General features: G+C 36.3%; 1 protein-coding gene across 1 annotated transcript in view; it reads right to left on the bottom strand.

The window, feature by feature from the left end:
• LOC128663759 (complement C3) overlaps nt 1-16,606 on the bottom strand; it is a 285,067-nt gene that overhangs the window by 53,394 nt on the left and 215,067 nt on the right. The window contains exon 30 of the mRNA XM_053718244.1: nt 10,870-11,028. Coding sequence (XP_053574219.1) covers nt 10,870-11,028 — 159 coding nt within the window. The remainder of the gene's footprint in view (nt 1-10,869; nt 11,029-16,606) is intronic.

The following is a 16,606-nucleotide window of genomic DNA, read 5'->3' as shown; positions in this document are numbered from 1 at the left end:
AATTTTGAAAAAAATAAAAACAAGAACAAATTTGACAATGATTGAACTACTTGCAGTGGGCAAACTGGTATCAGCAAGGAGTTTGAGCTCAGTAACAAAGCTCCTTTCTATCATTATGTTAAAAATAATTTGTTTATTCTCAAGCTTGTATCCTTGGTAGTATTGCTACCCGAACAAGTGGCGATATGACAGAGACTCCGAGTTTGTTACACACTTTCCTTTACTGCTCAGTCAGCACTTTAACTCACACACATAAATTAATAGAACAACACATACATTCATGAATATAAGACAGTGACCAATGAGAGTCCAAATATCCATATAGAGTTCAACAGGTAGCAATTCTCCTCTTTTCTCTGCTGCTCAGAGTTAAGTAAAGTATTTTCTATATGAATAAAGCGTGTTTTTTTGTCTTTATTTTCTTCTTTCTTTTATAATAATTATTATAATTATTATTTCTATCTTTATTTCTTTACAGTTCTTTTAGCGTTTATTATTATCTTATCCCTTTCAATTTTATTTTCTATTATTTCCTAATTTGTTTTTTTAATTATTCTTTTCTTTATATGTCCAATGTGTCTATCTTATTTCATTTCCATATTACCTTTTCCCCCCATATTTCTTATTATTAGTTTGTGTTCTTTATTCCATTTCTTTGTGCTCCTACTTATTAAGCAATTTTAATTTTTTCCTGTTGTGCTTCACTTTTTTCCTTCACTCCGTTACCATTCTATTTACTTTCTGTTGCACTTTATCTATGGACCCATTGCGCAACTCTGGTGCAGCCACCATCTTCTTTTTCCTTTCTGTCACGCCTCCATTTTGATGTATGCGCCCCTTCTTCCTGCCCTTTTACCTGTCAATTAGCTCTATGGCATCCTGCCCCCTCACTTCCCTGTCAGACATTCCTCAGGGCGGTTTCCGGTGATTGATTTCACTCAAATAAATCCCACTGGTTAGATTTTAATTACATTTTACTGTTTAATCAAATAGTTACATTTTCCTGTTACGTTATTCAGGAAAATCTCTTATTATTTTCTGGCTGTTGGATTTTATTGCATAAAATGTTTTCAGTTTATTTTATAATTCATTATTTTGAATACATACAATTGATAGCTGTTTTTATATGTATCTAATATAAGATTATTTACAATATTTTTCATATTATATCTTATTTTATTGAGCCAGTACTTAATTATATTCATAATTTTTTCTCAGTACTCAGAGAAAGCTGTTCAGAACATGATTTCCTCTCTTGAGGCTTTTAAACAACAGTTGTTTCAGCAGAGGCCAACAGTATCAGAGTAAGTTAATGAGGTGCAGTTTTATGTTCCCAGAAAAGCTACTGGCAAGACAAAACATATTTTAACCCTTTAAGGACACAGCTTCAGTTCGCTCATGGTTCCATAACAGAAAAATTAAGGAATTAAAAATTGATAGTAAATCTGTTTCACTCTAAAAAGCCAAGAAAACATTGTCACTTCTGCAGCAATCAGACATTTCTGACTCTGCTTTTAGATGCAGAAATGGGTTTCTTCTGACTCTAAAGATGAACTTAATGTTATTAAAAATAAGCCTTCTAGAAAGAGAAATTATTTAGTAGATTCTGATTCTCATTTTTCAGATATCAAACTGACAATTATAATAATAATAATTCTGAATCTGATGAATGTTCTAATGTATCTTGGCATTCTAAAGATTCTCCTTTTGAGAACAGATCTTCCTACTCAAAAGACTCTCCTAAATGCAAAAAATCTAAGGAAATGAATATTGAAACTAAAAAACAAATACTAATTGATAATCTGGGTGACCCTTACACTAACCCTAATTACCTTCAAAATCCTATGTCTACTCAATGGCGCCCATCTAAGAGGGTAGCAAAATTCTTAGACTTTTACATACGTAGACCTCTATCTAGAAAGACTAAATATACCCTTAGAGCAGAGTTTCCTTGCTCCCTCATAACACTCATTGGACTCCAGACATAGATAAAAATCTATTAAAATGTATTGGTCATAAAAATGTCAACCTGAGGAGAGGTCCTGACAGATTTTTAAAGTCAGGACAAATTGTTTGATATTCTTGTGCCTGTCACTAAGCGTTTTGAATTATCTGAAGAGGCCATTTCAAATAATACATTTTTAGACCCATACATTGCCAGAGAAAGGTTATAGGGGACTGTTTACCTATAATGTGACACTAATTATGCACTTACATCACAGAGAAGGAGTCTAATATTAGGATATATCCTACAATAACAGACTTTGCCTCTACAGAGATGGATCCCCAGGCCTATGGTTTGTTAATTGGAGACTTTGGCCTTAAGTAACTGAGTTCCTCTGTCAAAACATTCAATTCTTTGAACAAAATAAAAACTAATAATAGAAAGATTTTTAACCAATTTCAACAGCCTCAGAGTTTTTTTCCAGGGTTGGAAAAGGCAGGGACCACTTTTCCAGCCGTTCCTCTTCATTATAAAGGTCCCATTTCCACAACTACATTTGCCCCTCAACTTCACATGCCAACTTTTTTCCAACACATTCCAAATTTCAACCTAACAGATATTACAGAACTAGATTATCTTTAAGACTCTTCCAAGGTAAGTTCTCACATCTCTCTTTTCACAATTTTTTTTACCAAAATAGCAAAGAATCACAGCAGATCCTTTATTACAGGCTGTAGCAGGCCTTCCTTTAGAATCCATCAATCCTCCTTTCCAAAACACTATTCCCAGTCTCATAAAATATTCAGAGACAGGCCAATCTCTGTTAAACATAGAAATTTCAGATCTAGTTGCAAAACACGCCACAGAAATGGTTCCCTCTCAGAAAGGTTATTTCATAAGCAATATGTTTCTTGTAAAAAAGAAAGAAGGTTCTTATTACCCTGTCATAAACTTAGGGTGCTTAAATTATTTAATTGTTTGCAACCATTTTAAACTGGAGGGCATTCATCTTCTAAGAGATTGTTGCTACAACATAGACTGGTTAGTCAGTTTAGGTTTAAGGGATTCATACCTTACAGTTCCTATTCATGTAGATTTCAGGAAATATCTAAGATTTTTATGGAAAGACACTCTTTGACAATTCACATGTCTGCCTTTTGGTCTTTCATCTGCTCCATGGGTGTTTACAAAGATTTTGTTGCTTGGCTTCGGAAAAAGGGGAATTCGTCTATTTATTTATCTAGAATCAGATGACATTTTTCTTATTCACCAATCTCCATCTATTCTAAAGAATAATTTATCAACTACTATTCATTTACTTCAATCCTTAGGTTTTATTGTAAATTTCTAGAAATCTTCCCTTATTCCATCTCAAACCATAATTTTTCAAGGTTTCAATATAGATACTCAACAACTCTTCCTCAAGACAAGATAAAGAAGATAAAGAAAGAGATTTCTTATATTCTCTCCATACAGAATTTTCCAATTCGCCTTCTAGCTTGAATTATTGGACTACTCTCTTAGTCTATTAATGACATTTTTCTAGCCCCTCTTCATTACAGGGCTCTTCAGAGGCTGAAGATGTATTACATTTTGAAGGGCTGTTCTTACAACTCATGATTTCTGAGGATGCTGTAGAAGAACTGAACTGGTGGCTTTTCAATATAAAAGCATGGAGTGGCAAGGCTATTTTCAGCAGTTCTCCAGATCTGCACCATTCAGTGTGGATTATTTACAGATTGATAACAACTTGGCACCTGCACAGCATACTGAGCATAAAAAGATGATCACCCCTTGTCTGTCTCTTTTATTCAATAATAAAGATCGTACTTGCCTGTAGACATCTGCTGAAATGAATGATACACACCTGATGGATCTGGGAGCTTTGATCACCCAGCATATGACTTCTTAAATTCAAGGGCTTCCTCTCCTATCTGGCCCAATAAAACAGTCCATATATTAACTGCACGCAGAGGGAAGTGTGAGCTGGAGAAATGTAATGGAAAATCTGCTTTTTTCATCATCAAACACGCACCAACAGCCTGTCAGTATATAGAGCATTTTGTGGACAGCATTAACTACCCTATATAGCGCTGCACTCCTTTCAGCCCTTGTTCAGTTATTAAGTGCTGGTGACTCTTTCTGCTGGGGATGGTAGGAGATGGACTGGCATAGGGTAAAGTGTTTTTGCCTTTTGAGAGAGATTGGTAGAGGATGAGGCGCACTTCCCTCTGTTTATGGACTTCCAACCAAAACAGTATTTTAATTCTGCAGGTGGTTGTCTTTAACAACGTTTTCGTTTACTTATCACTTAATTGCAGAAACGTCTTATAACTGTAAACACTTTAGATACTTGAGTAGTAATAATTAGTTTTTGAGTTCACTGTTTTGTTCGTGGCCTTATACCAATATTTCGACCACCTCAAAGCAAAGTTATATTTGTGCCCATTAACAGGAAACCTTAAATTGGAGGGTTAATTATTCATATAAGTTACTTAGTTTCAAGGTACATCATGCCACTTAAATGGTTAATAACTTTGTTAAACAGGCTTATTTATCAACCTTTTAATTAACATATCAAAACAGCTGGTTTCTCAGTCACTTGACTTGCTTAGTTCTCTATTTAGAATCAGATACTTTCTAGCGATCAGGTTCTTGTTCTTATCTGCATGTGCCTAATTATATAAATCTGATTCGTACTCATTTATTTTAATTTATACCCTTAAAGTTGAGAATGCTCAAACATATTTGGAAAATGCAGGTTAATTGCATTCTTATGATCACCGGATGCCCTCAAAATACAGGCTTCACACACACACACATGTAAGCAATTCTTGTAAGCAATTATTAGTAATATTTGGGGAAAAGACAAGTCCTCTTTGCTTAATATTTTTCCCCTTTTTGTTATGGTTATACTTGTTCTAATTTATAATTTAAAATAGAGACGCATATGCAGTGTTTATTTTGTCCTAGTCTCTATGATTATACTCTTTGAGTCTGAGGATCTCTACTGGACACTAGCGGTAATGCTACATATATTCCCAACAAAACTATACAATCTTGCTATGTTAGGAGAAACATAGCTGTCTTCTCTAAAAAGGTATTTATGTCACTTGACTAATGCTGTAATCCTCATCCCTAATTGACATGGTGTATTTGCTTAGTTTATAGCTCTATAATAATGCTGGGTCTGTGCTTATTACAAGATCCTTTTCAATGAAGGGTTCAGAACAACTATATTATAATTATATAATTACCTACAATGCACATGATATCACCTCAGTAGCTATTACTTTCTTAAACCAGGTCAATAGGAAGCCTCTTTATACAGACAATGACTAGCTTACACCTTATGTATTGGTGACCTTTTTATCTTTATTTTGATAGTCATGAAGAGCTGATGCACTCAGATTACTGATTTTATGAGGTTGCATTCACTTACCCATTATGATCTTATACAATCTGCTATAACTTAATAAGCATTCTCATAATATCAGAAAGTACCATCACATATGTAAAAATTGCGTAATGTGTTTTTTTTTTTTTTTTTAATCATAGTTTTCCCCACTACCCATATGTTCTGTTTTATTTTTAACTGCAAATTGCCAACCTCAAAACACAAAATGCTAAAATCCTACACACAAGTAGGAATTATATATATATATATATATATATATATATATACAAATAATTCCTACTTGTTGATGCATTGTATATTTGTCTTCCGCATCTTATAATTCTATCTGCACTGTTTATTAGTGAGCCAGACTTGTGAGTATTCTTACATTGAGCGAGCGTGAATGTGTGCTGGAGTGGACCCTTTTATATGAACTACTGTGCAATTGGAGTGCCTTGTTGTTTTTGTATTTCACTTCTTATAATGATTACTTTTAAAATCTAAAAAATGATTAGAGTCAACTTCTTTAAAAACGTTTTTGCCGAAACTTTACCATTTCTATTCCAACTCAAAATCAAATCTAATTCAATAGTCTCTACATCATTTTTTGCAGTAAATTTTAAATTAAAAGTACAGTATTGATATTTAGATGCTCTACAAATTCAGGTATGCTATTCTCATCTCCATCTCATACAAATATTAAGGGCCACATTAAAAGTGGAGCATTTTTTGGTAAAATATATATCTATTCCTCTCTCTCTCTCTCTCTGTCTATATATATGATTATATATAGGTATATATATATATATATATATATATATACACATATAGTAATATCTATTTATACATGCATAGAACATATCCCCCTATGTGCAGAACATTGGAATGTGAAATATTCATAGTAAATACACACTATATTAAATATGAATATTGCAAAAATATGCTTTTTTCATGTTTTCATCCACTTGACAGCAAAGGGCTCCAATGCATATATATATATATATATATATATATATATATATCTAAATGTGTGTACATATGTATATAATATATTATATATATATGTATATGTGTATATAATGTCTGTAAATACACAGATTAACTTACACACCACCCAATTATGTACTATCATTTTAAACGTAATGAAATTGATACTACATAATTGGGTGGTGCGTTCAGTTAATCCGCGTCACCTTCTCTGTATATTTTTGTTGCGCTTTCTATTAACCTCTTAGGAAACAGTAAAACAGAATTATAGTAGGGGGCCTCCCTTTGTCATAAATTCTGCCTAACAACAGGTGTCTTTATCTGATCAAATTTTTAGATTGGTCAATATTCTATGATTTCATTCCATTTAAAATGAAGGCATGATGATATTTGTAGTGTTAAGTTTATAACAATAAAGACCCTGCGCTTTAAAGACAATCAACAAATTTGATGTTTAGAATGTTAATTCAGTGACATGCAGCGATTGGAATGCAGTGACGTGGAGAGCACATGCGCAGTGAGTTCATTTTGGTTAAACAGTTGATTCCACATCACCGGAAGTGACGTGATTGGCTAATCTGTCAGAACACCGGCATTACCATGCACTTTTTATCCAGAGTCTGACTCGAAACTTTAAAAGTACTAAGTTGTTCTTGTTACTACTAGCCGTGTAAGTTTCTGAGAGAAGGATTCCATACTTTTTATAATAGTTTATATATTAAATCCTATGGTGTTTTTAGTTTTTTTAAGCATAATGGTGGCTTATTCTGTCTACAATTTCTGATATTTCATATCTGTTTTATGTGATATTTGTCCCCTATATAATTAATATAATTTAATGATATAACATGTAGTGATTTCTTTTTTATACGAACATTCTAACATTATAGAGTATTTTAATAACATTTCAAAAAGTCTGCAAAATTACTTACACTTCAGGGTTGCCGAATGTAGTCTGCTCCACCCCCCTTATCAGTGTCCTACTCTAAACCCTTTGGTATCATATAACAAAGTGTGCACGTGAGGATAATTACTTATGCAAGTAAGGGGGGATTGAGAAGGGACATGGGGATAATGTCACATGCTTTGTGAAAGCTTCAGGATTATACTGTGCGCTGTTTTAGTTAGGTGTCATGTGACTGTGCCCCCTACCATGCATGTGCCTGGATAGTACCTTCCATATATGGAAGTGCCCAGTGAGGAGCTTGCTGCAAAAACTTTACCTGAATTAAACGGGTCAATGGGGGTTAAAACAGAAACTGTTTGCAGGTAAGCTTTGGCTGCATTATATATTTAGAGACTTATGTTAGTTCATACTGGTTTTTGTCATAACCGCTATGTGATTTTTGATACATTTTGTGTCATAACCGCTATGTGATTCCACATACGTAAGAGTATGGTGACACAAATCTGTGCATATGTTTGTATGTGCAGCAATACACTCAAGGGTTTTTCCATTTGCTCAACCAAATGTAGTGTAGTTTTGCACGTTAAGTACAAAATAATTTCAAGTGCAACATTGTGTGCCTCCACAATGCACATTTTACATCATATGTTTAGGATATATGTACGTATATAAACCCACATGTTATGGAGTCCTATGGACTATCATCATTATACGAAGGAAAACAAAATTTATGCTTACCTGACTAATTATTTTCATTCAGAATGATGATAGTCCATAGGCCCCACCTGTTTCAATTTTTTGGACGAGAGTTCTATTCTGCACCTCTATAGAACCTGCTTTTGTCTTTCCTACCTATCGTTTTCTTATTCTCTGCTCGGCTATACGTTAAACAAAAGAGAGATGGGAGATGGGAGGGAATTTAAGCTCTTGTGTGGGCTCTTGGCCTCCTTCTAGTTGTTATATCCCACATGTTATGAGCCCTATAAACTTCATTCCGAAAAGATAAAAATTTATCAGGTAAGCATAATTTTTTTTTATTTTTAATGTCTAAAAAAAGAAAGAAATAATAAAAAAATTCCATGCATACATATGGGATTAAACACCCAGGTAAACTACCCCAACTAACTATGATAACTCACAACAAACACAGATTGGAGATAAAGACCATCACTGGTTATTTTTATTAAATAATAACCACATAAGTAACCAACTAAACTTATTAAAGGACATGGTGGCAAGTGAGTCCCTATCCTCCTCAACACAAGAGGTCAGCAGTCCCAGCCCCATCGGAAACTGTAACAGAGTGCGCTCTGCATTTGCATTGTACTCAGGCTTTCAGGAGCTTTCACGTCCCAACTGTCCGAGGAGAAGCATCCCAGACTCTAACCTGAAACATCCGCTCCTCCTCCCTCAGCCTGTGACATCACTTCTCCCCTTTCCCCAAACATTTGTGCCCATAAAAAGGTTTTTTATTTCCCAATGCAGATGCTCATCCCCAGTAGAGGAACCCCCCTACTTAACCAAAATCTTCACCAAAACAGAAGAGGACAAAGATCAATAGAAACCTGCCTATAACCCCTGTTAAGATTCGTTATACTGCAACAATGTTACAAACCTTTACCCTCTCACTTACCTCTAGGTCTTAACCCTTATGTTGCTCCAAGCCTATTGGGCTATACAAATATTAACAAAATAAATAAAAAATTAAACAGGCTGATATATTGCTTCCAAGAAAATTGGCTGTACGCATGCAGTCATAGTAATAACTCTTTTTTTTTCTATACCAAGAAAAATAAGCATGAGACACATGTCAGAAATGCAATTCTACCCAAACAACTATATATACCTCATTTAAATATTAAACTCCTCTATCATGCTTAAGCCTATCTTAGACTTTCAACACAATATAGACAGCAAACTGACAGGAAGAAAATTCAGTAGAAGAGGCCACTTTTGGACCTCATAAGTTACTAAAAACTATGGGCAAAATTTATAATCATTGCAGGTAGTCAACCTGTTTGTCTACAATCGCCACTTGCAATTAACATTGCACAAGAGGTGTCTTGTGCAATGCCACCCCCTGCTCCTGTACAACAAATTGCACAAGAGCAGGAAATGTCAAACACCCCAAATGAGTGAATGTTAAGGTGATTGATCTCACACCTCTGAGGTGGTGGAGAGGCAAAAGAAGCAGTTTCTGCTTATTAAATATGTGGCTGTAGACTCGCTCATGCAATCTATAGTAGGGCCCTTTAATTCAATGTAAGTAGGGCAACAATTGTAAGAACACTTCCATTTAAAAAATAAATAAAAATAAACATCTAGTTGTAGCCTGCTTGGAGCAGATATAACATTTATTGGAGGTTCATAATACAAAAAAAAGTCATTCTAAAAGGCTGATTAAAATAAAGAGGTGATTAAAATAAAGTTTTATGCGGCTCTCACATTGCCTTAGCAATTCTATAGGATTCTATGGAATTCAGAACCCTGAACCTCCTACATGTTGCAAAGCTATTGGTTTATATTAGGCATGGGGTGGTTTTATAGGAATTCGCAATTTGTTTTCTAAACGAAACACAAATATGGCTGCAGGCGGCAGCATTCAGTTCTTTTCAGCACCGGATATTTAACATTTTTGTGTTTTTCACTTTCACACTCATAAATCTGGCGTCAAAAATAACTGAATGCTGCTCCCTGTGGCCATATTAGGCATTGGTTTGGTAAAAAAAAGCCCATGCCTAATTTATATGTGCTGGTGCTTGTTTATATCTGTCTCTTATTAGCCACAGCAAATAAGATGAGATAAAACAACAAAATGCTTTTTAAGGCTTTTATGCTGACAAAATGACTGAAGCAAATGCTTATGAAACATTTATTTTGCATGAAGATATTTTGCAATTAGTGATTACTTTCTGATGCCTATATAAAATATTTTTATTTAGTGAAAAAAAAAAAACAATGAAAAGAAACCCACTAGACATTTCTCAATACTGAATCAAAGGCAATGTTTTACTTTTGCATACACCTTATATATTTTGCTTTTGTTTAGGTGTGTGGAAATAACCACAAAAACAAAATGATTTCTTATTATACCATATTTGTATTGGTAAATTCAAATTGCAGTGTACTCTTGTTACATATGGCAAGCAGTAATGGGTTGGGAAGGTAGTTTCTAAGGTCTATCTGATTTGAACAAAAAAAAAACTTGAAAATATAGGGGTCGATTACTACTGTAGAAAAGTTTAGTGATCTTTATAAGAAAAAAATCACAGTTAATGTCTATGGGTATTTTTGTAGATAAATCATTTGATAAACTTTTCTAAAGGATTGTGATTGACCCAATAGATAGCTAGATAGATAGATGATATAGATAGATAGATAGATAGATAGATAGATGATAGATAGATAAATAAGATAGATAGATCTATAGACGATAGATGATAGATAGATAGATAGATAGATAGAAAGATAGATAGATGAAACAGATAGCTCATAGATAGATCGATAGATAGATAGACAGACAGATACCATACTAGTCTTAGAATAAAATACATTTTTTCTTTATTAAATTAATGCCAGATGACAAATTCAGACTAAGCACATGTATATTATAGATACATAAAACACACTTACCTTCTGGCTACGACTGAGCATGGCATTATCTTTATTGATCCTCCAATCAACAGTCTGTTTTCTCCCAGGCAGACTAAGGCTCACGTCCATCTCAATATCATTCATTTGTGGAACATGAATCTGGAACTCTGAAAGTGCCTGGAACACTATGATGGTAGCCTGAGGAAGGATTATATTATAGGTCAGTGCTTCCCATTACCGCAACCATCTCTGTCAACAAAAATCTACACAGATTGATGAACACATTTATTACAACTATTAAGTAATAGGTGATGCAGTCTACTTTATTAGTAAGATATTTTTGTGAATTTATTCCCAATACAAATGATTTTTATTTTAACTAGTTTCCCCCCCCCAATTTTTATTGATAATTAACATATTTGCATAAGAACAATTAACATAAAATTAAAACAGGTGCATCATTAAAGGGACATGAAACCCAAATTTTTTCTTTCATGATTCAGATGGAGAATACAATTTTAAACAACTTTTCAATTACCTTCAATTATTTAATTTGCTTCCTTCTCTTGTTCTCCTTTGCTGAAAGGTTTATCTAGCAAAGCTCAGCAGCAGCAAATAACCTAGATTCTAGCTGCTGATTAGTTGCTGCATATAAATACTGATTCTCATTGGCTCGCCCATGTGTTCAGTCAGCAACCAGTAGTACATTGCTGCTCATTCAACAAAGCTTGCCAAGAGAACAAAGAAAAATTGATAATAGGAGTATATTAGGAAATTGCTTAAGATTGCATGCTCTATCTGAATCATAAAAGAAAAAAAATTGGGTTTCATATTCCTTTAACCCCTTAACGACCGAGGACGTGCAGGGTACGTCCTCAAAAAAAAGGCAGTTAATGCCTGAGAACGTACCCTGCACGTCCTCGGTTTGGAAAGCAGCTGGAAGCGATCCTGCTCGCTTCCAGCTGCTTTCCGGTTATTGCAGTGATGCCTCGATATGGAGGCATCCTGCAATAACTTTTTTAAGCCATCCGGTGCAGAGAGAGCCACTCTGTGGCCCTCTCTGCACCGGAGATCGGTGGCTCCCTGCGTTGGTGGGTGGGAGCCGGACCGGGAGGCGGGTGGCGGCCATCGATGGCCCTGGTTATGTGCAGGGGGGGCGGGATCGTGGGCGGGGATGAGCGGGGGCGCGCACGGACACGCGCGCGTGCACGGGAGGGCGGGCGCGTGCACGGGGAGGGAGCGGGTGGGAACCGCTACACTACAGAAAATGTGTTAATACAAAATGTTTAAATGGCTTAATATTTAAAAAAAAAAAAAAAGATCAGCAAGGTGGTGGGGGTTTGTCTGTGTGGGGGGGGGAAGCTACACTACAGAAAAAAGCCAAATAAATATAAAAAAAGCACTTTTATTTTGCAAACTGGGTACTGGCAGACAAGATGGCCCCCAATGAGGCAGAGGGGATGGTCAGAGAGTGGTTTTGGGGGGGATCAGGGAGGTTGGGGGCTAAGGGGGGGATCCTACACCCTAGCCAGTCCTTAAGATGGCGGGGACAATTGTGGGGTGGGGGAGGGAAGGGAGCTGTTTGGGAGGGATCAGGGGGTGGGATGTGTCAGGTGGGAGGCTGATCTCTACACTAAAGCTAAAATTAACCCTGCAAGCTCCCTACAAACTCCCTAATTAACCCCTTCACTGCTAGCCATAATACACGTGTGAGGCGCAGCAGGATTTAGCGGCCTTCTAATTACCAGAAAGCAACGCCAAAGTCATATATATCTGCTATTTCTGAACAAAGGGGATCCCAGACAAGTATTTACAACCATTTGTGCCATAATTGCACAAGCTGTTTGTAAATTATTTCAGTGAGAAACCTAAAATTGTGAAAAATTTAACTTTGTTTTCAATTTGATCGCATTTGGCGGTGAAATGGTGGCATGAAATATACCAAAATGTGCCTAGATCAATACTTGGGGTTGTCTACTATACTACACTAAAGCTAAAATTAACCCTACAAGCTCCCTAAAAGCTCCCTAATTAACCCCTTAACTGCTGGGCATAATACACTTGTGGTGCGCAGTGGCATTTAGCGGCCTTCTAATTACCAAAAAGCAACGCCAAAGCCATATATGTCTGCTATTTCTGAACAAAGGGGATCCCAGAGAAGAATTTACAACCATTTATGCCATAATTGCACAAGTTGTTTGTAAATAATTTCAGTGAGAAACCAAAAGTTTGTGAAAAAATTTGTGAAAAAGTGAACGATTTTTTGTATTTGATCGCATTTGGCGGTGAAATGGTGGTATGAAATTTATCAAAATTGTCCTAGATCAATACTTTGGGATGTCTACTAAAAAAAAATATATACATGTCAAGGGATATTCAGGGATTCCTGAAAGATATTAGTGTTCTAATGTAACTAGCGCTAATTTTGGAAAAAAGTGGTTTGGAAATAGCAAAGTGCTACTTGTATTTATGGCCCTATAACTTGCAAAAAAAGCAAAGAACATGTAAACATTGGGTATTTCTAAACTCAGGACAAAATTTTGAAACTATTTAGCATGGGTGTTTTTTGGTGGTTGTAGATATGTAACAGATTTTGGGGGTCAAAGTTAGAAAAAGTGTGTTTTTTTCAATTTTTCCTCATATTTTATATTTTTTTTTATAGTAAATTATAAGATATGATGAAAATAATGGTATCTTTAGAAAGTCCATTTAGTGGCGAGAAAAACGGTATATAATATGTGTGGGTACAGTAAATGAGTAAGAAGAAAATTACAGCTAAACACAAACACCGCAAAAATGTAAAAATAGCCTTGGTCCCAAACGGACAGAAAATGGAAAAGTGCTGTGGTCATTAAGGGGTTAAGACAACTATATTGTCTAGTCTGCTTCTCATGTGTCTGCACTCCTTCTGCAATTTTATAGAAGCTGACATAAAGGAAATATTGTAATTGTCCTGGTTAAAATATTACTGCACTATTTAATATATTTTATTAATATATTTCTTATGCCGCACTTGGAATTTTGGGTATTGGTACATAGAATCCTATCAGCCAATCGGAATTAAGGTAGAAAAAATCCTATTGGCTGATACAATCAGCCAATAGAATTGAAGTTCAATCCTATTGGTTGATCCAATCAGCCAGTAGGATTGAGCTTGCATTCTATTGGCTGTTCCAATCAGCCAATAGAATGCAAGCTCAATTCTATTGGCTGATTGCATCAGCCAATAGGATTTTTTCTACCTTAATTCCGATTGGCTGATAGGATTCTATCAGCCAATCGGAATTGAAGGGACACCATCTTGGATGACGTCACTTAAAGGAACCTTCATTCTTCAGTCGCCGTCGGATGGAAGAGGATGATCCGCGTCAGATGTCTTCAAGATGGACCCGCTCCGCTCCAGATGGAAGAAGATAGAAGATCCCGCCTGGATGAAGACTTCTGCCGGTCTGGATGTCCTCTTCTGGCCGGATCGGATGAAGACTTCTGCCGGTCTGGAGGTCCACTTGTGCCCGGCTGGGTGAAGACGGCTCAAGGTAGGGTGATCTTCAAGGGGTTAGTGTTAGGTTTTATTAAGGGGGGATTGGGTGGGTTTTAGAGTAGGGTTGGGTGTGTGGGTGGTGGGTTTTAATGTTGGGGGGGTATTGTATTTTTTTTTACAGGTAAAAGAGCTGATTTCTTTGGGGTAATGCCCCACAAAAGACCCTTTTAAGGGCTATTTGTAATTTAGTATAGGGTAGGGAATTTTTTTATTTTGGGGGGCTTTTTTATTTTATTAGGGGGATTAGATTAGGTGTAATTAGTTTAAAAATTTGTAATTTCTTTTTTTTCCCTGTAATTTAGTGGTTTTTTTTTTTCGTAATTTAGTTTATTTAATTTAATTGTAGTTAGTTTAGGCAATTAATTTAATTATAGTGTAGTGTTAGGTGTAATTGTAACTTAGTTTAGGTTTTATTTTACAGGTAAATTTGTATTTATTTTAGCTAGGTTAATAACTATTTAGTAACTATTCTACCTAGTTAAAATAAATACAAACCTGCCTGTAAAATAAAAATAAACCCTAAGCTAGATACAAATGTAACTATTAGTTATATTGTAGCTAGCTTAGGGTTTATTTTACAGGTAAATATTTAGTTTTAAATAGGAATAATTTAATTAATTATAGTAATTTTATTTAGATTTTTTTAAATTATATTTAAGTTAGGGGGGTGTTAGGGTTAGGGTTAGATTTAGATTTAGGGGTTAATACATTTAATATAGTGGGGGCGGCAGATTAGCGGTTAATAAATGTAGGTAGGTGTCGGCGATGTTAGGGACGGCAGATTAGGGGTTAATAAAAATGAACTAGTGTTTGCGAGGCGGGAGTGCAGCGGTTTAGGGGTTAATATATTTATTAAAGTGGCGGCGATGTCCGGTCGGCAGATTAGGGGTTAAAAAATGTATTTAAGTGTTTCCGATGTGGGGGGGGGGGCTCAGTTTAGGGGTTAATAGGTAGTTTATGAGTGTTAGTGTACTTTTAGCACTTTAGTTAAGAGTTTTATGTTACAACGTTAGCCCATAAAACTCTTAACTACTGACTTTTAAATGCGGTAGGAGTCTGGACAGGACAGGGTCTACCGCTCACTTTTTCCAGCAATCGTAATACCGGCATTAGGATAATCCCATTAAAAAGATAGGATACGCAATTGACGTAAGGGGATTTGCAGTATGCTAAAATTGCGGAAAAAAAAGTGAGCGGTACACCTGTACCTGCCTGACTCGTAATACCAGCGGGTGTTAAAAAGCAGCGTTGGGACCCCTCAACGCTGCTTTTTAAGGCTAACGCATGACACGTAATCTAGGCGAATGTCTCTTTAAAATGTATGAGTGCATAAACATAATTTATGCTTACCAGATAAATTCCTTTCCTTCCTGGCAGGGAGAGTCCATGACTTTATTTCTTACTGTTGGGAAATACAACACCTGGTCACCAGGAGGAGGCAAAGACACCCTAGCCAAGGCTTAAATATCCCTCCCACTTCCCCTATCCCCCAGCCATTCTGCTGAGGGAACAAGAATCTCTTGTGCAGTAACACCGACAGGGCCGATATCTGTCCCTTCAGGGAATTAGCAGATAGACCCTTCTCCAGTCCATCCTGGAGAAAATATAAAATTCTGGCCACCTTAACCTTATGCCAGGAAAAGCCACGCTCTTCACACCAGTACAAGTGAGTTCTCCACACTTTATGGTAGATACGACGAGTAACTGGCTTATGAGCTTGAACCATAGTGTCGATAACACTCTTAGAAAACCCTCTCTTGGCTAAGACTAAGCATTCAATCTCCACGCAGTCAGCCTCAGAGAATCTAGATTTTGATGAACGAAGGATCCCTGTATCTGCAGATCTCTGCGACAAGGTAACCTCCACTGAGGAGATGAGGATATCCCCACCAGATCCGCAAACCACGTCCTTCACGGCCACAATGGAGCAATCAGAATCGCTGATGCTCACTCCTGCTTGATGCGAGCCACCACATGAGGGAGAAGCAGTAATGGAGGAAAAAGATATAAGAGTCTGAACCTCCATAGTACTGATCACATGTATCAGTTCCACCTGAGGATCCCTCAAACTCGAACCGTACCTGGGTAGCTTGGTATTGAGGCCGGATGCAATGAGATTTATCTCCGACATCCCCCACTCAGAGCATTTCTCTGCAAACACCTTGCGGTGGAGAGACCATTTCCCTGGGTGAAAGGATTGCTTGCTGAGGAAGTCTGCTTCCCAGTTGTCCACAT

This window comes from Bombina bombina, chromosome 6 (genome assembly GCF_027579735.1).
Source record: "Bombina bombina isolate aBomBom1 chromosome 6, aBomBom1.pri, whole genome shotgun sequence".
NCBI lineage: Eukaryota > Metazoa > Chordata > Amphibia > Anura > Bombinatoridae > Bombina > Bombina bombina.
The sequence above is the reverse complement of the archived record's forward strand: the minus strand, read 5'-3'. Positions and strand labels throughout refer to the sequence as shown.